The following is a 23,808-nucleotide window of genomic DNA, read 5'->3' on the forward strand; positions in this document are numbered from 1 at the left end:
CGCTCCCCTAATTTATTATTTTAGTCTAATTTTATTTTTAGTTTAATTTTATTATTTTACTATACAATATTTTATTATTGTATAGAATTTGTACTATTAATTACTTTTTCTAAACTATTTTGTTAACTTTTATAAAACTGTAATAAAAAAAATGACTCCAGCACTATTTTTAGTAAAGGAGATCCATTTATTGATAATACATTCCATAAAATATACATTACAAGTTTAAGCTTTCTTACTTCTAGGTAACTGGAGTTTTTTCACACTATGAACTTTATATATATATTAAAACAGGAGCATCTCCGATCAGTTGCGTCTGTTTATGGCACGATAATGACCGGATTAAGATGGCAGCCACGTTGACGTATCAAAGCAACGGGTGGTTCTGACTTCCTGTTTCACTAAATTACGACACACGTAATCTACGACAGTTTGCGGCAGTGGCTGGAGACCAGTGGAAAGGAAGTGAACGAATTATTTAGTGAATTGAGGTTGTTCGTTCAGTTGTTTCTCCATGCGCTTAACTTTTTTCATTATCACATTTTACACTGAGTGTCAACAGGACAGCCTTGGATACATTTCCGACAGAAAACTCTAGAGCAGGGGCAGTTTCTGACAGCGAGAGAGAAGCAGTAACCGGGCAATGCTGCTCACCGTGTTTTGTGCACCGAGAGACCGCTCGGAAACCACTTTCGCCCTGGACGTGTCCCCGGAGCTTGAACTCAGGGATTTCTTGGCTCTTTGCGAACTAGAATCAGGAATACCAGCCGGGGAAATTCAGGTGAACGTCTTCAAAAAGTGTTGCAACAGTTAGCTACTATGCTAAGCGATCTGACTAAACAAATTAGTGTCGACACAGTCCACGCTATTAATAGCATACTGAGCCCATGTCAACACTTTAGGAAAACCCCAAATCTGAACAGATTATCAATCTGTAGCGCCCTTAACGACAAACATTTGACAATAATAGGTTATCCCAAGGAAACGTTGCTGTTTTTGTTAACTTGTCAGGAAACTATAATACGTGGAATTGTGTGTTGTTAAAACAAAACACAACTGAAGCTTCATTGATTGGGGTGTGTCGAGATAGCTGATGGTGTTGATTGAAAATCGAAAGGGAAACTTGTATGCCTGCTAAATAGTGCATGAAGATATTTGTATGTTGGCTTTCAGAATTAAAAAGTGATTTTAGGTGCTTTGAAACAACAAATAAAATGCAACTTGTGCTATTCAGATCATATATGCAGAGCAGCCTTTACAAGACCCCACCCGGGCCCTGGGGAACTATGGCCTGAAAGATGGAGATGTGCTGGTGTTAAGACAAGCAGAGAGGTTACGAGCACCACCACAGCCCACAGTTCCAGGTGAACCCGCATAGCTTGATCTGTTGTACAACAGTTTAATACTATCTTATCACATCGATAATCAAAATGAACTTTAATGTCTTAGGCCTGCCTCGCATCGACTTCAGTTCCATTGCTGTTCCTGGGACGTCCTCAGGCCAAAACAGAAACAGACCGCAACAAGCCCAGCGTCCCAGTACAACCCAGCCACCACCACCCCAAGCCACCACTTCTCCAGGTTCAGGCGTTTCTCCTCAGGGATTGGACAACCCTGCCTTGCTACGAGACATGTTATTGGCAAATCCACATGAGCTGTCGCTTCTGAAGGAGCGCAACCCTCCACTTGCTGAAGCTCTGCTGAGTGGAGATCTTGGTAAATGAAGATGAAGAGGATTAAATGCATCTGTACCGATTACTGACGATTTTCTTGATGATATGATGATATTATTTTGATACCCTTTTTTTAGAGCGCTTCACTAAGGTGCTAATGGAGCAGCAGCAGGACCGGGCACGGAGAGATCAGGAGAGAATCAAACTGCTGACTGCAGATCCTTTTGACTTGGACGCTCAGGCCAAGATTGAGGAGGAAATCAGGTAACAAATAAGGGGTGAGATCGTATGCACAGAAAAACGTTGGCTGTTTCTCAATGCCATTAATGCAGAGAACAGACTTGAGTTCTTGTGGAGAGCAGTCTCGCCAAGTTACCTCGGAAGAATAAACTTTGGGAGACTACAGCCCCTTTCACACAGTGATACCGGTAAATATCCGGAAAATTTCCGGAACGACTTTACCGGTATATTCAAAAAAGCGCTGTTCACATAGACGAGGACGTTACGGAATTTTTCCAGAAAAGACCGTTCACACATCCATTTCAAAAATACCGGTAAATTCTGACATCATTCACCACAAATGAGCCTTAAATGGCTGCGCTTGTATTTGTAAACATTTGACTACATTACAAACTCTGTGGATGATCAGTATTGTGAACAACTTCGATGAAAACATATGGAGAATCACTTTTGCATGTCCAGATGTTCATAATATGTGCGTGTGCTGGCGCTCACAGGCTGTTTCACAGGCACACGCAAAACTTGAAGGTAAACAAACAACGGCTTATCATAAGCATCTTATCGATGATTATTTACACAGTTGGCATTAAAAAGAACATATAAACGTTATTTGACTAACTTCTAGCAGCTAAATGCGTCTGAGAAAATATTCAAAGGCTTTTATTCTCATAAACCGCACGGACGTAAGCGCGTCTGACCGTTCTGATTGGCTAAAGCAGACGTCTTACGTCAGCACGTTCTAGATGTGCACACGGTCTTTCCGGCAATCTTCCTTCTGCGTTCACACAGCGCAGCATTCCGGCAAATTACCGGTAATGTTAAAACTTCTCTTTCCGGAAAATAGCCAGAACGAATTTACCGGTATTTTTAAAAAGGACCTGTTCACACATACAACCTTTCCGGAAAATTGCCGGTAATTTTCCGGAAAGGTCTGCATGTGTGAAAGGGGCCTAGAGAACAGAGAACGCATCCTTTGAGGAATGAGATGCGTTTTTCCTGATGGTTACATAACCTTCAAGCATTTTGAACGGAACATAATTTTAACGTCACAGTGTTCATATACCTTTTTAATCATGATAATGTTTAATTTCACCATCTTATTTAAGAAAGCTCCTGAGATAAAGAGTTATATCTCTGAGCTTTAATAATAAACATATATAAAATGCTGTGTTTTTCTGCATTTGCTTTATTGGTTGATGATGATGATGATGATGATTGATGTCATGATATCTATTTTTTGACGTATGATTTATTGCACCAAAATATATTGTGATAAACTATATCATTTTTATTTTAAGACTATTTTATGTTACCCAGTGTGAAAAAATAATATCATCATGATGCAAGTACACACTTCAAAAGAACACAATATTTTATTCTTATGAATATTTCATTTAATTCATTTAATTTGTCATATTAACAATTTAAAAATAAAGCGTTGATATCAGAATGTGAAACCCATAGCCGAAATAAATAACAATAAATGTTATTGTTAAACTGCGATATCCATTTTCAGTTGTCAGACATCCACATAAAAAAACATACTATAGTGATGTATAGTAAATGCTATAATTTTTTAACCATACGGACACGTCCAATAGGGGTAGATATGTTGCACAATCAGCTAAATTGTTGCTAGAATTGGTTTTTATGTATGGGCGATACATATTTGCGTCACCAAAAATGGTTTAGGTCATGTGCACATGTAAGTCGATATATTGATTATTGTAACAGGGCTACACAAGCACGCATATTGAGAAACAGCCATAGTCTATGACATGTGGATTAAAACAAAACAAAAGAATGCATTGAATGGTTAACATGTTTATTTTATTTCCCAGACAGCACAACATTGAGGAGAATATGACCATTGCTATGGAAGAAGCACCTGAAAGTTTTGGCCAGGTTGTGATGCTCTACATCAACTGCAAAGTCAATGGACATCCAGTAAAGGCCTTTGTTGACTCGGGTAAATCACATTTTTAAACTCTTTTCTCAGTAGTATATTGCTATTATATTATGTTAGTATAATGCTGAATGTATTGAGCACAAGTATAAAGCCATTTGAGAATTAAGTTTATAGGGGGTTTACAAAATAAATTATTATTGTAAAATATCAGCCCAGTTTGTACCTTGAAAACCGTGATGGCACTACACTGGGGCAAGGGGAGGCAATGGCCCGCAGGATTTTGAAAAACCTGCTTTACTTCTGGTCACTTGAATTAAGCTGGTCTGTTTTGTTGAATATACTTTTTTTGGGCCAAATAGACAGTAAAACTTCTTCTGTTTAGTGTAGCATGTACATTATCTTAGCTGCTTTTATTACAACATAAGGCAGTTTAATTTTATATGAAGTAACTTTATGAATATCGGTTATTAGCACATGCACATATTGGTCTGGCTCCCCTTTGGCCACAGTAGAGAAATAAATCTGTATTTTTTTTATTTTTATTATTATAAATACTACGGGATACATGACAAATGCACTAAACAAGACTACTTTAAAACACTGATTGTGTCTTCATCTATCTGTTATTGGATTGTCCAAAACATTTTAATATCAGGTTTATAGAGGGTCATTTATCAAAGTTATGTAATAGTTAATGTCTTTGATTTGTGACACAAAATATTTCACTGAATTTGGTGGCCTATTTTCAGTAATAAACTTTATTTATATCCTTTAAATATTCCAGGGTTCTTCACTTTATATACTAATGTTTTATTATCTTTCTTTAGGTGCCCAGATGACAATAATGAGCCAAGCATGTGCAGAGCGATGTAATATCATGCGCCTAGTGGACAGACGCTGGGCAGGCATTGCCAAAGGTGTTGGCACCCAGAAAATCATTGGCCGAGTTCACTTGGGTGTGCACTTTATTTAAACCTACATTTGTAAATATTCTGTAAGCATTTACTTATTTTAATTATTAAAAGTCATTTAACAAAATGGAAATATATATTTAACATCCAGCCCAGGTGCAGATTGAAGGGGATTTTCTACCGTGCTCCTTCTCCATTTTGGAAGATCAGCCCATGGATATGCTGCTAGGCCTTGATATGCTGAAGAGACACCAGGTGTGGTTGAAAACTTTGGTTTATAGCCAATCAAATAATCTGTTTCCTGTAATGGAGTCAGTTTAACTTGACATTAATGTTTTTTTAATGGAATGAAACTAGCTTGAGGATGCAAACTTTCACTGTATTCCCTAGACACGTAGACTTTAGTAAATAATGTAACACTGACTTTATGCTGTCTGTGTGCTTGGTCCGAATAGCTTGTCTTTTTTCTATAGTACCATGTAAGTAAGAATATTAATAATATACGACAGGCGTTTTGAACATCCAGCTGGTTGTTCTTGCAGAATGTACATTATCCAGAAATGTACTTGCTACAAAGTTAAACAATTAGATCAAACTGTCAATCTGAGCTGAAATATTTATTAGCTCTTAAATGTAAAGCTTGCAGAAAGAAATATGGCTGAAAAGATGGCGTCAAACAGTCAAGAATTGCAAAGTGACAGATATGAATATGTACATTTGTAGTAGACAGATGAACTGATGTTATTGGGGAATAAATAACACACCTGGAATATCATGATTGAGCAGTCAGAAGTTGAGTATCTCTTCCAGAAAGTCCTGTAATGATTAACTTTATTAAACAAGCAATCTTAGTTTTAGAGAAGAAAACCCCTTGAATGTTTCTTCTTTAAATCTGAGCTTAATTTCTGCTCTGCTCTGTTCTCACCTTTATGTGATGTCTTTCAGTGTTCTATCGACCTAAAGAAAAATGTCCTCCTTATTGGGACAACGGGTACAGAGACACGCTTTCTACCTGAGGCAGAGCTGCCTGAATGTGCTCGGCTAGCTTACGGGCCAGAGGGACGAGAAGAGCCCCGGCCTGATGAGATTGCAGATCGAGAACTGGCTGAGGCAATACAAAGATCTGTACAGGACAGCGGTAAGATGCATGATATGTAGATTAAGAAATGGCATGACGTAAGGGTTGAAATTAAAGCTAGTTAGTGTTTAACACAAGGAATGAATACTCATCACAGATGTGTCGCATTGTGAGGGTTTCTGGATTAGAAGAATACAACGTTTTTAAAGTTGTAGAGTTTATTGATCCTTGTTGCAGTGAAGAAACACTCACTCAGTTCACAAGGTGGTGTACAATGTGTGTGTCAAATTCATCAAAGAATTCTAAAAAAAAACAAAAGATTTCCAGAAACGCATTAAGCAGTAATATCTTTTACAGTGATCACACATTTTAGCATTTTCACACCAATACCCTTTTTACTGTATTTGTTTTAATTAAATAAATAATAGAGACTATTTCCCAAAAAAGAAATAATATAGACTAGTCTTTTAAATGGTAGTGTGTGCTTGCAGCATGCCTGTGTTCAATTTTACCATGTCACTAAAGCAGAACACTTGTTGAACACCACCTTGTTTAACTTATTTGACTGATAAGTGCATGTCTTTGTTTCTCTTTTTCTCTGGGTGTGTTTTTGCTAATTTTATTCCTCTTATTGCATGAAATGTGTGGCCTTTGTGTGCTTTAACCGTAAGCAGGACAGAACTGATGTCATGTGGACATATATGGACAGCTGGAGAGGGCTCTACCTACCAGGTACTTCAGTCATAAAGGGTACATTTCATTAGCCTAATGCATTATATGTTACTATATATATTGGACCTATGATATACATTGCTACACAATGGGGCAGCCTTCATTGTGTGGGTAATATCTTGCATATCATGAAGTAAGTTCTTCTTTGCCTATCTTAATGCTATTTTATCCTGCATGGTTTGCAGTGTTTGCTGCATTTGCATGGTTTCTTAAGAACTATTTTAGACTTTCAATGTTACTGTATCTCTCATAGATTTTGAAGATGGAAAAACTACCTCACCACAATCCCTGCCCTTTAAACCTCTCAACCAACCCACATCTTCAGCCTCGAGTCATCCCCACAATCTCACACTAGACCGGTCCAGGTCTGCCCCAGCCTCTATAAACCAAGGAGTGACCCCAATTGAAATTTCCACACCGATTAAATCTTCACCACTTCCACCATTGGCTGCGGGTAAACCCTCTCCAGAATCCCCTGATGACACCATCAGATCTCAGTCCCAAGGACTGGCAGATGCCACATCATCCAGCTTGCAGACAGATGCAGATGCTCCCATCCCAAGCACTCTTCCCTCTCAGGAACCATTCTCTAGTACTGTGCCCGAGGACAATGAAGTGACCGGCAGCATAGCTACAGGAGATTACAGCAATCCAATGGACACCGTTTTGGGGAAGTCTATTACTTCCTCAGGGACTGTATCAACAGAAGCTCCTTTTATTGTCTTTAACCCAAGCTCACAGACTCAGACACTGGATCAGGAAATGGACATGGATGTTTCTTACAATGCAAAACCAGAAATTGGCCATGACTTGTCTGATCAGTTTCAGAGTACCCAAGGTGATGTAACTGAAGATGTTTCACAGGCTCAAGTTCCAGATTTGAACCTTGAACCCTGTTCTGTTGAGCCAGCCACTTCTTCTGTCTTTCCAGACCCTGAAAAGAGTGTAATACCCTATGAAAGAGACCAGTCAGAGGTGGATAATGTCCCTCCTCTGGCTCAAGCCCTTAAAGAACTCCATAAACTTCTTATGTCTAGTAGTTGGCCAACGGTTTCTGGAAGGATTCCTCTATCTCACCCTAATGGTACAGCACCAAGTCTAGATGTAGATGAGCTGAATCTGGATCCTGATGCAAGAAACCACACAACTCTGAACCCGACTGCTGACTCGTCTTCTAATACTGCCACAACAGATGACAAAGAGGAGGAAAGTGTTGCCAAAGCTGACTTGACTTCACGATCAGTGAGGGATTCTCCAGATTTACACTCAAGCAATTCATGGCACACAGAGAACCATCTTTCTAGACAGGCGGATCCCATAGTGGAACAAACCATTCAGCACCCTCTTCCTGGTGGAAGTCAGGACCTTAATTTTGAAGAAGGTTCAGTATCGGTGACTTCTTCCCAAGGAGATTGTGAACTCCCCGAGGATCAGCAAGGGAATGACATTATGGGTGAAAAAACCTCAGGCATTGACATCTCAGCTGACCCGTCTCAGCAGCACCCGCTTTCTGTAGCAGCTGGCCCATCAACCAATCCCAGCCTAGGGCCTGTTGCATCTCCTCAAAGTCAAGCCCCTGAGATGGATCCTGTTTTTCTTGGAGACACCATCCAGTCTGCTCCACAGCCCTCGATGGGACAGTTTCCACTAGAGCACATTCATAGGATCCAGGCATCTGGGTTTTCAGCCCATGAGGCTGCTGAGGCACTAGAACAGGCTCAAGGAAGCGTGGAGCTTGCCTTATTGGTGCTGCTTGCACGAAACATCACTGTGCCCACTTAGAATTAACTCCTATGGGTGGCATCGGTTAACACATTAGCCTTTTTTCCATCAGTGGGTTTTCTTTTAGGAGTCCAGGTGTTTTTTTTTTTTTTTTACTTATTGGTCTTTTTTTGGCCAAAATACAAAATGTTTAACGAACAGATTTGTGAGAAGCTGGCTGTATTTCACTTTCAACAGAATGATAATATCTGTGCATTTTTTATTAAGGTTTTGCATGTTGCCTCAATAGTTCGTAATGGATTGTTGATTTTATTGGTTTGGTTTGAATAAATTTGATAAACATTTTACAGGAATGTGAATAGTTTACTTGAGGTGGTGGGGCTCGGTAATACAATTCTTCAAAACTAGACCGGTTTCCTATTATCCAACAACTGCATGGATTTAGATTGCAAAGATTTGTGCCTGATGTTGACTGACCTTAAACAGAAATGATGAAGCATCTTACTAAATACATTTTGTGTAAAAGTAATAGCAGCGGATAGTAAACTGGTAAACCACCCATTTCAGAATCCCTTTCCAAATTTGAGTTGGCAATAATGTTTAAGCTGAGGTAATTTTCTCTTAATTTTGTTTTGATAGTTGCCAATCCTGTATGACTTGACATGTTTTTAATAGGTTGCCTTTGGAAATTATTAGCAGTAGACTTAAATACCATAACCTTTGTGTTCATAGTCCATCTTTGAGCAAGTATGTTCTGTATTATATAAAACAGTTCTGAAGGGGAAGGTATAACATACTTTTATTATCAGTAGTATGTCTTTTACCAGATGTTGTGGTAGTGTTTTATAATGTTTTCATTTAAATTAAATTGACAGGAAAAAGGTGGTGCTAATAAAGTAGTCTACAGGAGTTTTTTTTCCCCATCCACCACTACACTTTGTTGGGATGTCTGTTCTGTTTATCTTATTTGTTGTCTCTTGTCTAAACACTCAATTTGGGTGTAAAGTCCTAATGTACCCTTTTCAGCTGTCTGTGCAGTTTTGTCATGTCTACCCTCTTGTTTAGTAATCTCTGGGTCATATATCAGTTGTTCAATCAATTCGAGAAACTGTTTCATCTTGTATACAGTTTAAAAACCAAATAAAATGAAAAAAATGATTCTTATATTTCAAATGTGCCACTGTGTGCTTTATAACGTTAATGATCATTGGATGAATCTCAGACTTAAGTATTAACCAAGGTTCATTTTAGTTTTTAAATGCTAAATATGAATTAGAATGTAATACTATTAATGGTTCATTAAGAAAAGGAAGTTTTAAAAATTATTTTTGTATTTTTTGCTTATTATATGTAACCTATGTCTAAAACTTTGTTTTTTATAAGTAAATTGTGTTATAAAACGAGCATTTTTCATAAAAATTGATATGGCGCCGACAATGTTATTTCTTTGTTTCAACCAATAATGAAGCAATCCTCAACGCCCAATCAAATGCAGTGAAATCAGGTGAAAGCGCTCTTCTGAATCGATTAGACTCACAAGTTGTTGCGGTTGTTTAGGAAGTAACCTGCCTCGGTGCCGCTCCAGCATTTGTGAGTAAGAAGAGGGTTTTCACCACGATAAATAATACTCATTTCTGTTCTTGGGCGTGGAAAAAGTTTACCGTATTCACATGGCTCATGTTATGGAGGATGAGAGATTCTGGAATCTGACTGGAACTGAAGTTTTAGACCGCACTGCTCGACCCGCGATGGATGAATATGACCCTCCAACAAAAGAGAAAGACAGTGAGGCGTGTGGTGGAAATTACTGGTATGTGATCAAAATAAATTTAAACCGTAGCTCCATGATTTCTAACTTGGCCCAGCCTTGCTAACCTTTAGCAAGCCTAGGTTAAAAGGCTTGTAAAGGAAGCTGACGGGATGTTATTTTGATCGCTTTCTTTTCTTTCTCTTAGTACATCTGAAGGGTTGGCTGAAACTCTTAGATCTGTTGCAAGCTCACAATTGTGGAGCTTTGTAGGGTATTCTCTGCCCATTGCATCCCTCTTCTCTGCGGAGAGCTACAGTCATCTGGAATTTTCTGACATGAACAGTGATGACAGTGAGGTGAAAAGGTAAGGCATTGATTTATTAGGCAAACTTTTAAAATCTAAAATCACTTACAGATGAGAAATACAAGTTGTTTTAAAAAGAGTGAAAAGTTACTATAATTAAAAGTGCCTCTAATGCAATGTTTCACATTATTTTGAAAAATAAAAGCTAAAATCTTCATGCTGTGCATCACAGACCTGTTTAAATGTGCTAAACTCAAGGTCCTGATCCAACCTGATAGGAATTTGATGTTAATGATGCACAAAATGATAATGTCCTCTTAATCGCCAGTCAAACCAACGCACAGCTGTTTTTGTAAAAACATCTAATCCTGAACTTCACAGATCCTCACTGCTCCACAGACAGAATCCAGTTCCCTACAACTTTTATTTTGCTGTTTTGCTTTGACATCAATCACAACCTTTGTTTTAATGCCATTTTTCCTTGTTTCAGTATAAGTGAAATGGACGTCAGTGTACAACAAGAGAAAACATATGTTGCCAAGTTTGAATCCGAGTACATCAATAGTTGTAAGTTTACAAATGATTGAAAGAATTGATTGACTTTTACAAAACTGTCTACCAGATAGTGTAGATATCACATTCACCAGACATCTAAAGTCATTTAAAGGGTCACGAAACACCAAAACACATTTTTTGAGCTGTTGACAGTCGTATATGTGTCCCACACTGCTAAAAACACTATTAGGACACCTATATTTCACTAAAAAGTGTAAATTGGTTGTTTTTGCGTTATTTCAAGCAAATTCGTACTTCCTGTTTGAAACTAATTTTTGAAGCTGCGTCACGGTCATGACATAATAGTGTGTATTCCAGCGTGCAGACTGGGCGTCTGTGCCAGAGTGAGTCTTATTACGTCTTACAGTGTGATGCATTAATGCATGAGTAAGGCTTGGTTCAAACCAATCAGCGCGCTCTATTGTGCAACTTAATTCATATTCTTTAGCGTCATCGTGTTTACGCCACAGAAACGCCACGTTGTGTTGGCAAAACAAGCGTGAAGTGTTGCTTTTATAGTTTGCTGCCATTAAGTTTCGTTTTCATTTTCTCTCTGTGAGAGTGTGGATTAACAGTGTACGCGACGCTCGACAACAATAACTTGCGTGTCTAAGGAGGAACATTGTTTACCTGAGAGCTGTTCTCATCTGCAAACGCTGAAATCCGGATTCGCTTGCAACGTTAGTCTCCTCTTCATAAAGACGTGGCTCTAGTTGCTGGTGATTGTTCTGTCTCTACAGATTTGGTAAGTGAGCGACCAGTGCTCTTTGTTTATTCAGTTTGTTCGTATCGAATTAAGTTAACTATTGCACTGAGTGCAAACATAGCACCGCATTTTGTGACCGGAATAACACACGCGGCTTTCTGACGCTACCTGCCGTGTGCATCTAAGTTTCCGGGAAATGCAGAGTTTTTTTTTCTCTCATTCGCCGTGCGGTATTAAACATTGCATGAAAAATACACGCTAAGAGCAGATCCTCGAATCAAATATCTCGTTGTCGCGAGGGGCATGAATGAATTCCCTGAATGAAAGAGCCAAACTGCAGTTAAAGTCCAACATTTAATAATTTGGCAAATAATTCGACTACAGATGTCCATGTAGGTTAAACACCATCACTTTCTCATGTGTGTGTATTTTGACTGAAACTCGCGCGAGCCCAAATAGACACTCCCACACCATCCCACTTTAGTTCCTCCGACACTCCCCCCTAAACAGAGCTGGACACGCCCACTTTTCTGACTTTTTCCAAAGTAGAGGTGTGAAAACACCCTGCTGAAACGAGGGGGTTTCATGGCCCTTTAAAATGTATGATTTTTCTTTGAATCTTTGTATTACTGCAGTGGTTTAATGAAACTATACAGTTTGGCAGTTATTAGTCAAAATGTATAGATTTCCCAAAAAAAAGACTTAATTCTGCTCCAATTTTATATTCTAGCTGTCCCTTTATATCAGGAGTATTGGATGCGCTCCTTCAAGAAGGACTTAAACCGAGCACAGCTTGCAGGACTTTCAGAATTGGTTGCATCTGTGTGTCTCCCTGGTCTGAAAACTCCCCCATCTTTAAGCCCGACCTCGGTTTTGAGCCCACCAGGGCCTCAGTCCAAACCATATGCTCTATGGCAGGAGTTACCACAAGCAAAGAGTGTGCTGTACTCCCTCAGTGCACAGGACATCCAGCTTCAGGAGGTGCTTATTGTTGTGCATGCTTGAAAGAACCTGATCTTGGTCTGGTGTTACTCATCTTTCTGTTTCATGTTTTTGTTAGGCCATGTTTGAGCTGATTGTGTCCGAGGCCTCGTATCAGAAGAGTCTGATAGTAGCGCTGAATGTGTTTCAGTGCTCAGCAGAACTCAAACACATCCTCACCCGAGTACAGCATCATGTTCTGTTCTCCAACCTAAAAGATGTCTGCAGAGTCAGTGAACGGTAAGGATAGTCACTCGGGTTAGCAGTACCTTCATTTGATATGTATAAATGAAGTAATATCTAGACAGGGGTGCTCATTCCTGTTCCTGGAGATCTACCTTCCTGCAGATTTCAGTTGCTGCCCATATCAAACACACCTGCCTGAAATTATCAAGTGGTGTTCAGGTCCTAATTAATTGGTGTGTTTTGATATGGGTAGCAACTGAAATCTGCAGAAGGGTAGGGCTGCGTCCGAAACCGCCTACTACTCAGTAGGTACTGCATTTGAATTTAAACGTACTACTCGGCCGTTAGAAAAGTATGTTCTATACAGTATAAATGTGAAAAGTATGAATGGAATTCGGACATACTACACCATTTTGACATAGTCATGTGACGTACCTGCGTAATTTAGCGTCGCTTCACTCCCATTCATAAATTCACTCGCGGGCCATCATGGGATAGCGCATTATGCATGGGATGTGCACTCCAGAATCTCACGTAAAGTAGTAAGTCATCCGAGTACTTCTCGCATACTGGTTTTTGAATTTTATGAATTCGGACATACTACTCGGCTCACATACTGATTTTAGCATACTACAGTCTATAGTATGGAAGTATGTGGTTTCGGACGCAGCCACGATCTCCAGGAACAGGATTAAGCACCCCTGATCTAGAAAGCAATTCATAGTACAGGGTGCTTTCAAAAAGAAAACCACAACTTTGAAAACCGAGAACTCTGCAGAGTAGAAAACGAGAGCGAAGCTCTTTCTGTCTTTGATTTAAGGAAGCTCCGTTTCACATTGAGGAACTAAAAGAAGAAATAACTGCAGCTAGCCAAAATGTTACGCCCGAGATGCTACAGAGAGTATGAAACGAGTTTGAATATCGGGTTGATGTCACCAGAGTATCTTAAAGGGGGTCATAAGGAACATCTATGAACTTGTTTTCTACTTAAAACAAAAACTTAAGTACTCTTCATGTTGATTAATTACCCAAGGTTCCATCATGTTAAGTTAAATAATATAAAATTATATAATTTTAACTGGCAAGGCAGTGGCGCAGTAGGTAGTGCTGTCGCCTCACAGCAAGAAGGTCGCTGGTTCGAACCTCGGCTCAGTTGGCGTTTCTGTGTATGTATCCGTAGTGTATGAGTGTGTGTGTGAATGTTTCCCAGAGATGGGTTGTGGCTGGAAGGGCATCCGCTGTGTAAAAAAACTTGCTGGATAAGTTGGCGGTTCATTCCGCTGTGGCGACCCCGAATTAATAAAGGGACTAAGCCGACAAGAAAATGAATGAATGAATAATTTTAACTGATTTACAGAAGATGCTCACGAAAATGTAATTGTATTACAGTATTTTATATACAAAAAAAAATTAAAGATATTTCATTAAAGAATATAATTTGATCACAATTCAGCTCCAAAATTCTAAATTAGTGTCATTTTAAATCTTTATACTAAATATAGAGGGGTTGGACTATGAATTTTAAACATGGCTAAATTTGACCAGCCTGGTGACCAATCTTCATTGATTCAGAGTTCATCCAGTAAGGCTGCGGTCACGCTAGACTTTTCTCCCCATAGACCTCCATTCATACACACGCAAATGCGTCAGACCGGAAATGCAAGCTCATGTGACAAGTTTCGCAGTTCGCTGCATTGCAAAGTTCAAGCTTGGTGAACTCTGATCTGAGAAATCGCATCGCTTGACTGCGTGAGACCAATCAAAGATCAAAACATGACCTCTCTGGACCTAAATTTAAAATATGAACCAATCAATCACTCACTTTTTTTAAATGTCTAATCATCTTGTTTAATCCCGCCCCTTTTTGCAGCGCCATACTACAGATTTTCACAAGCTCAAACTCTAGTGTCCTAGATGTCCTTCCAAGAGGAAGGGGGTGGAGGTGGGCATAGATTGTTAGATAGATGTCTTCTTTGTGGCTGTTGATTTAATTGTAGTTGATGAACACATAACAGGCGGAAAAGGGAAACTCACAAGAGCATCAGAAGCAGGGGATTTGAAAGGTTTATTTTGCAGATTATTATTACAATTCTCCAGGTTAAGGTCAGCATACCACAAAGAACAACTAACTACATTCAAAAGAAGTAACCATGGACTCCTAAGGAAGCTGTTTGAAATGGATTTCCAGTTGCTAAACCGGGATTAAATCCAAAAAATGTAAAACTACAGCTGTCCAACTCACTGCAGAATTAAATGTGCACCTTAACTCTCCTGTTTCCTGTCGGGAGCTCCACAGGGTCAGTATACATGGCCGGGCTGCTATAGACAAACCTTTGGTCATTCGTGCCAATAGAGTTTCAATAGTGCCAGCAGCAAAAATTTTGGCTGTGGACAATGTGAAATGTATTTTTCTTTGAGTCTGCCTTCATTGTCTTTCCCACATGTGGGAGGGTTACAGTGTGGAGAAGCTCCAAAAAAGTGTACCACCCAGATTGTTGCATTCCCAGAGTGTAGCATGGGGGTGGATCAGGGAGGGGCTGGGGTGCAATATTATGGCATTTACTAGACCCAAAACTTGTGCTAGACTGCCAAGAAATACCGAACCGAATGATGATGCACCAATACACACAGCAAGAATGGTGACAGTGGTTTGATCAAGCAAGTGAAGTTGAATATCTTCCATGGCCTGCACAGTCATCAGATCAAAATATTATTGAGCCGCTTTGGTGTGTTTTGGAGGAATGATTCAGGAAATATTTTCCTTTACCCTACTGATTCTACTAAAATGGCTCAAAATCCCTCTGGCCACTGTGCAGGACTCATATCTGTAACTCCCAAGACAAACTGATGCTGTATTGGCTGCAAAAGGATGCCCTACACCAGGGGTGTCCAAACTCCGTCCTGGAGGTCTGGTGTCCTGGAGAGTTCAGTTCCAACCCTACTCAAACACACCTGAACTAGGTAATCAAGCTCTTACTAGAAACTTCCTGGCAGGTGGTGTTTGAGCTAAACTATGCAGGACATCGGCCCTCCAGGCCCGAGTTTGGACAGCCCTGCCCTACACCATATTAGTAAATTATTGTGGTCTAAAACCAGGCGTTTCAGTTTCATTGTCCAACCGCTGCACTTATAAATATAGTCTTCTTCATTCAAAATCTCATTTTTTTTTTTCTCCAAAAGTATTTTTATTGAACATATTAGATATGAAACATACATTACAAAATAGCTTTTCAAATTTTTTTTTTTTACACAACAAACAAACAAAACCTGCCGCACATACATTTAGGTTCTAGAAAAAAATATAAATAATATTGAGAAAAAATGCAAATAAATAGTAATAATACGTAAAGCATATGTTACTCTCATTAATAAGGGGAGAAAAAAGAAAATACAAAAAATTGAAGAGAAAAGAAAAAAAAAATACAACAAACAAACAAGGAAAGGTTCTACTCTTCTAAAATGACTGAGGGGTCCATCTTTTTTACGTGATCTAAAACAGGTTGCCAGGTGAGAAAAAACATATCAGTACAGCCTCCTAAAGTGTATCGTATTTTTTCTAAGGTCAGGTGGTGTAGAAGTTCCATAAGCCATTGCTTAAAGGTTGGAGGAAGTTTTTCCTTCCATTTCAGCAATATTAATCTTCTAGCTAAAAGCGTAGCAAAGGCAATCACATTTATCTTGCTTTTGTTAAAACATAAGGACTGTGGTGTGATTCCAAAAATTGAAATTATGGCCTCAGGTTCTACATACGTATTTAATGCGTCCGAGAGGAATTTAAATATTAGCTGCCAGAATTTCTTTAATTTTGAACAAGCCCAAAACATATGAGATAAAGTAGCTGGCTCAATGTTACACCGGTCACAGTTAGGGTCTATATTTGGTTTAAATTTTCAAAATCTAATTTAATGCAGGACATGTTGTCTTTGGTTTTTGTAGGTTTCTGCAGGACCTGGAGTCTCATCTCAGGCAGGATGTGGTGATGTCACAGGTTGGTGACGTTGTTTTGAACCACCAAAAATCCTTCCAACAAGTCTATGTGCCGTATATCACCAACATGATGTACCAGGAGGCCCTCGTCACTCAGCTGCTGTTTGTTCCGTTTATATATTTCCACCAAATTCAGCTTCAGTTTATCATCACAGCATTCTGATCGATATTTTGCACCCCCTCTACCAGACAGGAAAACAGGAAATTTGCACCAATCCTAAAGAAACTAGAGAAGGACCCACAATGCCAGAGACAGACGCTTAAGTCTTTTCTAATTCTTCCCTTTCAGAGGATCACACGAATAACTCTCTTGCTTGAGGTTTGCTTCCCTTTTTAATAGGTCAGGGAGATGTTGGATATTAGTGGTAAATGGCAAATACACCAATTGGTGGAGTAGTGAACGTGATTATTTATTAGTTGTTTGTGTTATCTGGTTTAGAATGTCCTCAAGAGAGCTCGGGGTGTTAGTCTCAATGTCCCTAATGTGAAGGAAGCCATTGAAGCTGTACGGAAGGTATTACAAGTCATAAAATAAAATAGATTGAGTTCATCTGCTGTTAGGATTCATAATTCAATTTCTGATTGTAGATAGTGGAAGAGTGTGACACAAGAGTCCAGAAAATGAAAAGAACAGAGCTGCTCGTTTCTTTGGACAAGTTAGTGGACTTCGGAAATGTCAAGGTACAAAATATCTTGAGTTCTTTTTTATGCCTCTGTCAAATTTGTAGACATATTTTTCTTTTTTTCAATAGGCTGTTCCATTAATCACCAGAGGACGTCATTTGGTTCAGGAGGGAACTTTGAAGCAATTAATAATTGGTGGCAATCACAAGGCATCTATAGTCTCTCGCAAAGATTTATACATACACCTTTTCAATGATCTTTTGCTCCTCTCTGTTAGAAGGTATGATCTGCTGCATGATTTCCATTGACTCTTTAATTTAACGTTTTATGTGTAGGTGTGTCTGTGTATGTATAACCAATTTTATTATCTTTTTCTTCCTCTATTCAGCGGACAAAGATTCCTTGTGCAGGACCATGCGTTATTTCCTGATCATGTACGCGCTGAGGAAATCAAAACTACTATTTTGGGATTACCCTCTGAATCCCTCCTGCTTCATCTGACTAAGAAGCATAATAGATCGTCCTCTGCCCTGATACTTGCTGCACGCAACGAGTAATTAGTCTTGGCAATGGTTCATATTGTGTAGAACTAAGGGTTTACAAAATTGGGGGCCACAAGGCAGTGCTTAGGGGGCTGTAAAATGTAAAGTTAATTATTTTTGAATAAAGCAATAAATGAATGGATTTAAAAATAATAATAATAAGATAAATGTGCTGATTGAGAAAAGAATACATTTTAATTTAGATTCAGATTAGAATAATAATATATTTGTACTTAAGTACTGTACTAACGTATACATTGGGACTTTGTATTTAAAAGAAAGCTGGTGTATTTCAAGTTTTCTTGAGTGAACATTTTGCTTTTAGTTGTGCAAGTAAATGTTTGTTTTTCTTTCTGTTTTTAGGTTGGAAAAAGAAACCTGGATTAAAGCTCTGTCATCAAAGTAGGAGACTGCCATTATGGGAAAGCTACGAAGGATGTTCTTTAAGGAAAGAATCAAACTGTGGATCATAAAATAGACATTATAATTCATGCTTTTAATTTTTTTGGAATATTGTTCTGATAGTGTGTATATTATATATTTATTATAAATAAATGGCTGTAGGAAACGTTTTAACATGAGGTTTATTTCAACAAAACACAATGCATATACAGAAGAAATTTACAATTTGTAATCATCCAATTGTTGGGATTTATTCCCTTCGCTGTTGAATAGGCTTGTTCAACAAGACCCACTGTAGAAAACGTCTTTCTTCTCCCATTTCAGCACCACCTGTGTTGAAGAAGAAGAAACCCAAGTTAAGTCATGATGAGAGGTGAACGATGATTTCAACAACATTATGCCATTTCACCTGTAAGAGTCCATTTTGTTGTTAATGTGTGGAGCTACGTGACCGGCTGAGGAGACATCAAGTCAAAATCTGAAAGGTTTCTCGCGACCCAAACACCCGCAGCAAACAAGCCCAGGTTCACAAGGAGATTCCTGTAACAACAGCAGACACTTAAAACAGCACATGTAAATCAGATTTTGAGTAACGTTGGTACGTTACATTCGTCGTTTCGAGCCTTCGTAAATTTATAAACCGTGACTAACCTTCTAAAATCATTTCGGTCTGCGGCAAAACGGCAAGCCGAGCTTATCCATCCCGTGACCCCTCCCGATTTCCCTTCCGATTTCTTTCCGCTCATTGTTTTTAAACGTTATAATAAATTATTAGGATTAGCCACACGAAGCATTCAAGCAGAAGGTCTTTGATATTACCTTGGAATTTCTACGGCAAACCACGAGGTTATCGCATTAGTACGGGTGCTCGACGGGGACAACCCGTAGTGAGAGACGGGCGATATCCGCAATGAGGAGTCAATATTGAAACGCCGTACAATTTGTCCCTTCACGGCTTACAGATTTGTACATGAGCGCAGTTGTGAAACACAAATCCTGTAACGTTACTTGAAATATGTCTGCCACTAGATATCGTCGATTTCTGAAGCTGTGCGAGGAATGGCCAAAAGACGAGTCTAAGAAAGGAAGAGATTTAGGGACGTTTTTACGCCAAAGAGTCGCTAGTGCTTTCCGGGAGGGCGAAAATACACAGGTATGTACTGCACCATTTATCCTTGCTGACATTCAAAGTCAAATCTTTCATTGTGTGTGCAGAGATATGTTATGCTATTGAGATAAAGTTGGCTTTATATTCACACATTCGGACTTTCTCATCAATTATTATAAATAGTGACATATCACTGTATGTCAGTGACTATCAAAGTAAGTTACATTATTCAGACAAATAAGTCATGCTAATGTTTTGAATTCGTTCTTGCATGTGATTTGAATTTCACACCCAAAATCTAAAGTACCATGGGGAAAAAAGTTGTCATTGAACGAATGTGCGAATATAAAACCAACTTTACCTCAATTTTGATGCTTTAATTAGACAAGCCTCGGGTTTTTTTTTTTTTTTTTTTTTTGTAGTCTAGTGTTTAATAATCAGTTCTCTTGTACAAACATTGAATTTTATAAATATTACTTTAAGCTATTCGTGCACAATTGTTTTCTATTCAGATTTCAGACCCAGAGAAATGTGATCAGATGTATGAAAGTCTGGCTCGCATCAACAGTAATGTGTACAAAGAGAAGGTGAGTAGTGCTTTTTGGTTTCCTCTAGATGACACTTCTCATTTGGGTTTATTTTGCTAATACATTTATATGGTTTTCATTTGTGTTGACCACATTCTTGAAATGTTACAGTGACTTTTTTTTTTCTCTCTCCAGTTTCCACGAGCAAAAGACACCAGTTTTACAGGTGTGACAGTGGAAGAGTGTCGATTGCTGTTGGCCACAGGTGTGGATTTATACATTATATTGTACAAACTGAGATACACCAGAATTTAAAAGTTGTGAGAAATTTTGCAGAGCTAGATCCATTCCTGCGTCAACATAATTTGCTGATCCTGAAACATGTTACCTGTCAGAAAACTCATTTCAATTCTAATTCTTACACTAAACCCAACCCTACCCATACTGTAAATTATTCCTAAAACCAAAGGGAAATAATAAGTAAATATCAATAATTTGAAAGCACCAAACACTGATTGTAAACCTAAATGTTACATAAACTGTAAACCTTTGTCTCAAATCTGATTGGTTGGCTGGAAGTTTGTTCCAGGATGAACAAAGATGCTGATTCAAGAATATGTTGCACTTGGTAAAATCGGGTTCTGCATGTGCAAAGGTAAAACAAACAAAAATGGCTATATTGTGAAATATTATTAGTATTAGCTTTTTCTGTTAAAAATGATTAAAAAGGTGTTCTGTATATAATGACTATTTTAGAGGTTTTTGTAGATCAAACTACACAAATTATGTGTCTAATATTTTTTAGGCTACATGCAGATATAAACACCTATTTTAGATGAAATGTGTTTTGTGAATACTTGATGTCTATATCGGTGCTATAGATCTGCCAGTTTCAGACTGTTAAATGGTATTTTTCCTAGCATGGATTGGCGTGATTATGCATTTACAATGGTATGACCCGTTATGGGTGGACAGTCAAATATGTTTAAGTTATACATTGTCAATCCTCCCAAACCCCCCTGCAATTCGCACCATCGTTATATATTGTTTAAGACACATTAAACCTTATCGGCATGCAGTATGGACAGCAAGTTAGAATATTATTGTGCAGGGAACCATTACTGTGCATATGGCAATAAACACTGAATCTGGAACCTTTAATGTCACATGATTCTTCAGAAATCAATCTGACATACTAATTTGCTGATCAAGAAAGATTTCTTAAAATTATCATCTGTTGATGTTTTGTGCAGACAGTACTGTATAACAACTGATACATTAGAGATTGTTTTGATCAGTAGAAAGCATTAATGCATTATCTTTGCTCTTTTGGTCAATTTAATAGAATGTATTTTTTTTGTTTGCTTTTGTCATGGCAGTAAACATGACCAAATTTAGGTTAATATTATGTGAAATTTAAAAATACATTATTTTTCCTCCTTTAATGTTAAAAGCAGAGGTACTGCTATACTTATTAGAAAGGATGATCAATTTGTCACTGATAATGTCATTAGTGACATTAATGGTATATATATAAGTGTGACAGGCCGTCTGTTTGATAAATAAGTAATACTGATCAATATTTACGCCCCAAACTTTGATGATTGTTCTTTCTTCAGATTCTTCTGTATTGGAAAAAACCTGAGCCCCCAACACATAGTAGATGGATTAAAGACGTTATGTATTTTATTCAGCTTGAAAAAATCTAATTTACTCTCAGAGGTTCAAAAAATATTTTTTTTAAAACATCGTCTCCCTTTCTTACACACGTTGACAATTTAAAAATTTTTGAGCAGGAGGATATATAAAATCTCATATAATCCCAAAAGACCCCCCCCCCCCCTTTTTTTTTTTAATTAATTAATTTATTTAATTTATTCCTCTTTCACGTCAATGTAACCTTGTAATGGCTTTCACAATTGCAGTGCTTATAAGAAAAGTGTACAGAACCTTCCTTTTATTGCACACTGAACTGTTCACTTTTTATGTGTATCGTATATTTTTTTGCATTTTGTCATTACTGTATTGAAGTTGTGTGTGCACTCTATATGTACATTTGCTGTGCATTTGTGTGACGCTCGAGGACTTTGTTTACAGACTGTTAGCTATGTATATCTTCTGATAAAGCCACAAAAGGGAAAGTTGTGTTGGGGATATTTGTTTATATATTTTGTTTTGTTGTTGTTGACTGATTGTCTTTTTCTGTTTTGTGCAAATGTATATATGTATATATATATATATATATATATATATATATATATATATATATATATATATATATATATATATATATATATATATATATATATATATATATATAACCTTATAAATAAAGTATTTAAAAAATACATTATTTTAAATTAAGTTTTTTTTTTTTTTTTTTTTTTTTTACATGATGTAGAGTTTCTAAATTATGTTTATGACCTGTTGGTCACTTTTTAAGCACAGACTTGAAATTAAGATGTTTAGTTTAAACTGCCCAGTGTCTTGAGTACAAATGTTTGGTTTCTTAAAGACATTTGCCATTATTTTAGAAGTTTATTAAAGTTTTTGTGGCAAAAGGTATGGTATGAAGACTTGTTTAAAACATTAAATGTGGTGTCATGTAGCATCTTTTTAAATGTCTTTTATTGAGCTATGTATAGTGGACAAAAACATGAAAAATAAGTAGGTAAATGATGTTGTCATTTGTTTCAGGAAGCATGCAGCAGACAGATGAGGAGAAGAAGGGATTGTGGAAGACCCTAATGGAGCGCTTCTCCTCCAAACCTGAAGACGTACCCCCTGAAAAAGCTGAGAAATAACCTCCATACTGTATAGTTCTTATTTATTCCCCTTTGCACTTTCACAGATAGACCCAATAAGGTGTGTATGCAGATCTTCACTTTAACAGCTGTAGCTCTCCTAAAGTCGATGGTCGAAACAGAGAGCTCCAACAAGCAAAACCAGTGATTTTTGTTGGAAGAGCTGCTGTAGGGTTTAAGAAATGTGACAATTCAGGAAACACCGTATTCAGTTTTATAGAATATTACTTGCATATTATTTTTCTTGAACCAGCAGATGCCAATAAATACTTTTTGTATTTCCCTTTAAACAATCCTGTGTATGTTTTGACTTCAAGTGGAAAAACCTGAATCCTTTTACATACACATTTTGTGCTCCTACAGCATGTTTGGTTTACTTCATGCCTTTAATTGCCACAGATGTATGTTCATGGTAGGCAGGGCCACTTAAAGAAATCCTCATTTGAATGCTTGTTTAAAAAAAAAAAGACTTCATTAGGTGTTGCAGATACAGTTGAAGTCAGAATTATTAGCCCCTATTGGAGTTTCTTTTTCCTTTCTTTTTTTGATATTTCCTAAATGATGTTTAACAGACCAAAGAATTTTTCACAGTATGTCTGATAATATTTTTTCTTCTGGAGAAAGTCTTATTTGTTTTATTTTGGCTAGATTAAAAGCTGTTTTTAATTTAAAAACATGTTAGGGACAAAATTATTAGCCGCTTTGAGCTAAATTCTTTTTTCGATAGTCTACAGAACAAACAACCATCGTTATACAATAACTTGCCTAATTACCCTAACCTGCCTAATTAACCTAGTTAAGGCTTTAAATGTCATGTTAAGCTGTATAGAAGTGTCTTTAAAAAGATCTAGTTAAATATTTTTTTACTGTCATCCTGGCAAAGATAAAACAAATTATTTATTAGAAATGAGAATATTTAAACTATCATGTTTATAAATGTGTTGAAAAAAATATTCTCTCCGTTAAACAGAAATTGGGAAAAAAAATTAAACGGGGGTGAATAATTCAGGGGGGCTAATTAATTCTGACTCAAAGTGTACATTACTAATGTATTTTAATGAACATTT

The 23,808-nt window shown here is 37.6% G+C and overlaps 4 protein-coding genes across 6 annotated transcripts; 3 read left to right on the top strand and 1 right to left on the bottom strand.

The window, feature by feature from the left end:
• The first annotated feature begins 436 nt into the window (after nucleotides 1-436).
• Nucleotides 437-9,684, top strand: ddi2 (DNA-damage inducible protein 2). 3 transcript variants are annotated; one of them, XM_005166024.6, is made up of 10 exons: nucleotides 437-781; nucleotides 1,235-1,364; nucleotides 1,450-1,716; nucleotides 1,811-1,937; nucleotides 3,755-3,882; nucleotides 4,650-4,778; nucleotides 4,885-4,988; nucleotides 5,679-5,871; nucleotides 6,486-6,543; nucleotides 6,797-9,684. In XM_005166024.6, exons 1-9 carry the CDS (start codon nucleotides 644-646, stop codon nucleotides 6,494-6,496), a joined length of 1,227 nt encoding a protein of 408 aa, XP_005166081.1. In that variant the 5' UTR covers nucleotides 437-643; the 3' UTR covers nucleotides 6,497-6,543; nucleotides 6,797-9,684. The 3 variants fall into 3 exon arrangements, with proteins under 3 accessions (XP_005166081.1, XP_021332474.1, NP_938189.2); NM_198375.2 differs by having other exon boundaries at nucleotides 553-781; nucleotides 6,483-6,543; nucleotides 6,797-9,406; XM_021476799.3 differs by lacking the exon at nucleotides 6,486-6,543.
• A 116-nt stretch (nucleotides 9,685-9,800) lies between these two features.
• On the top strand, nucleotides 9,801-18,472 carry si:ch73-15b2.5. The gene is made up of 12 exons (XM_681781.6): nucleotides 9,801-10,075; nucleotides 10,221-10,379; nucleotides 10,810-10,886; nucleotides 12,311-12,561; nucleotides 12,641-12,801; nucleotides 16,684-16,836; nucleotides 16,924-17,053; nucleotides 17,174-17,248; nucleotides 17,323-17,415; nucleotides 17,487-17,638; nucleotides 17,747-17,911; nucleotides 18,264-18,472. Exons 1-12 carry the CDS (start codon nucleotides 9,936-9,938, stop codon nucleotides 18,304-18,306), a joined length of 1,599 nt encoding a protein of 532 aa, XP_686873.2. The 5' UTR covers nucleotides 9,801-9,935; the 3' UTR covers nucleotides 18,307-18,472.
• On the bottom strand, nucleotides 18,299-19,200 carry tomm6 (translocase of outer mitochondrial membrane 6 homolog (yeast)). The gene is made up of 3 exons (NM_001303056.1): nucleotides 18,954-19,200; nucleotides 18,712-18,842; nucleotides 18,299-18,632 (listed from the first exon to the last, which is right to left on the bottom strand). Exons 1-2 carry the CDS (start codon nucleotides 19,046-19,048, stop codon nucleotides 18,746-18,748), a joined length of 192 nt encoding a protein of 63 aa, NP_001289985.1. The 5' UTR covers nucleotides 19,049-19,200; the 3' UTR covers nucleotides 18,299-18,632; nucleotides 18,712-18,745.
• uqcc2 (ubiquinol-cytochrome c reductase complex assembly factor 2) lies at nucleotides 19,189-23,031 on the top strand. Its single transcript, NM_200758.2, has 4 exons — nucleotides 19,189-19,455; nucleotides 19,923-19,997; nucleotides 20,133-20,202; nucleotides 22,635-23,031. Exons 1-4 carry the CDS (start codon nucleotides 19,318-19,320, stop codon nucleotides 22,739-22,741), a joined length of 390 nt encoding a protein of 129 aa, NP_957052.1. The 5' UTR covers nucleotides 19,189-19,317; the 3' UTR covers nucleotides 22,742-23,031.
• Nucleotides 23,032-23,808: the final 777 nt, after the last annotated feature.

The sequence above is a fragment of the Danio rerio genome, chromosome 6 (genome assembly GCF_049306965.1).
Source record: "Danio rerio strain Tuebingen ecotype United States chromosome 6, GRCz12tu, whole genome shotgun sequence".
NCBI lineage: Eukaryota > Metazoa > Chordata > Actinopteri > Cypriniformes > Danionidae > Danio > Danio rerio.

What these genes read in the sequence shown, in the direction of transcription:
- ddi2 (XM_021476799.3), top strand. Translation starts at nt 644, where the DNA reads ATGCTGCTCACCGTGTTTTGTGCACCGAGAGACCGCTCGGAAACCACT. An exon ending in AAGATTGAGGAGGAAATCAG is followed by an intron (nt 1,938 to 3,754) that starts GTAACAAATAAG and finishes TTTATTTCCCAG; the next exon opens with ACAGCACAACATTGAGGAGA. An exon ending in ATATGCTGAAGAGACACCAG is followed by an intron (nt 4,989 to 5,678) that starts GTGTGGTTGAAA and finishes GATGTCTTTCAG; the next exon opens with TGTTCTATCGACCTAAAGAA.
- si:ch73-15b2.5 (XM_681781.6), top strand. Translation starts at nt 9,936, where the DNA reads ATGGCTCATGTTATGGAGGATGAGAGATTCTGGAATCTGACTGGAACT. An exon ending in GAATAACTCTCTTGCTTGAG is followed by an intron (nt 17,054 to 17,173) that starts GTTTGCTTCCCT and finishes TATCTGGTTTAG; the next exon opens with AATGTCCTCAAGAGAGCTCG. An exon ending in TTGCTCCTCTCTGTTAGAAG is followed by an intron (nt 17,639 to 17,746) that starts GTATGATCTGCT and finishes TCCTCTATTCAG; the next exon opens with CGGACAAAGATTCCTTGTGC.
- tomm6 (NM_001303056.1), bottom strand. Translation starts at nt 19,048, where the DNA reads ATGAGCGGAAAGAAATCGGAAGGGAAATCGGGAGGGGTCACGGGATGG. An exon ending in GACCGAAATGATTTTAGAAG is followed by an intron (nt 18,843 to 18,953) that starts GTTAGTCACGGT and finishes CTGTTGTTACAG; the next exon opens with GAATCTCCTTGTGAACCTGG.
- uqcc2 (NM_200758.2), top strand. Translation starts at nt 19,318, where the DNA reads ATGTCTGCCACTAGATATCGTCGATTTCTGAAGCTGTGCGAGGAATGG. An exon ending in GGGAGGGCGAAAATACACAG is followed by an intron (nt 19,456 to 19,922) that starts GTATGTACTGCA and finishes TTTTCTATTCAG; the next exon opens with ATTTCAGACCCAGAGAAATG. An exon ending in GTAATGTGTACAAAGAGAAG is followed by an intron (nt 19,998 to 20,132) that starts GTGAGTAGTGCT and finishes TTCTCTCTCCAG; the next exon opens with TTTCCACGAGCAAAAGACAC.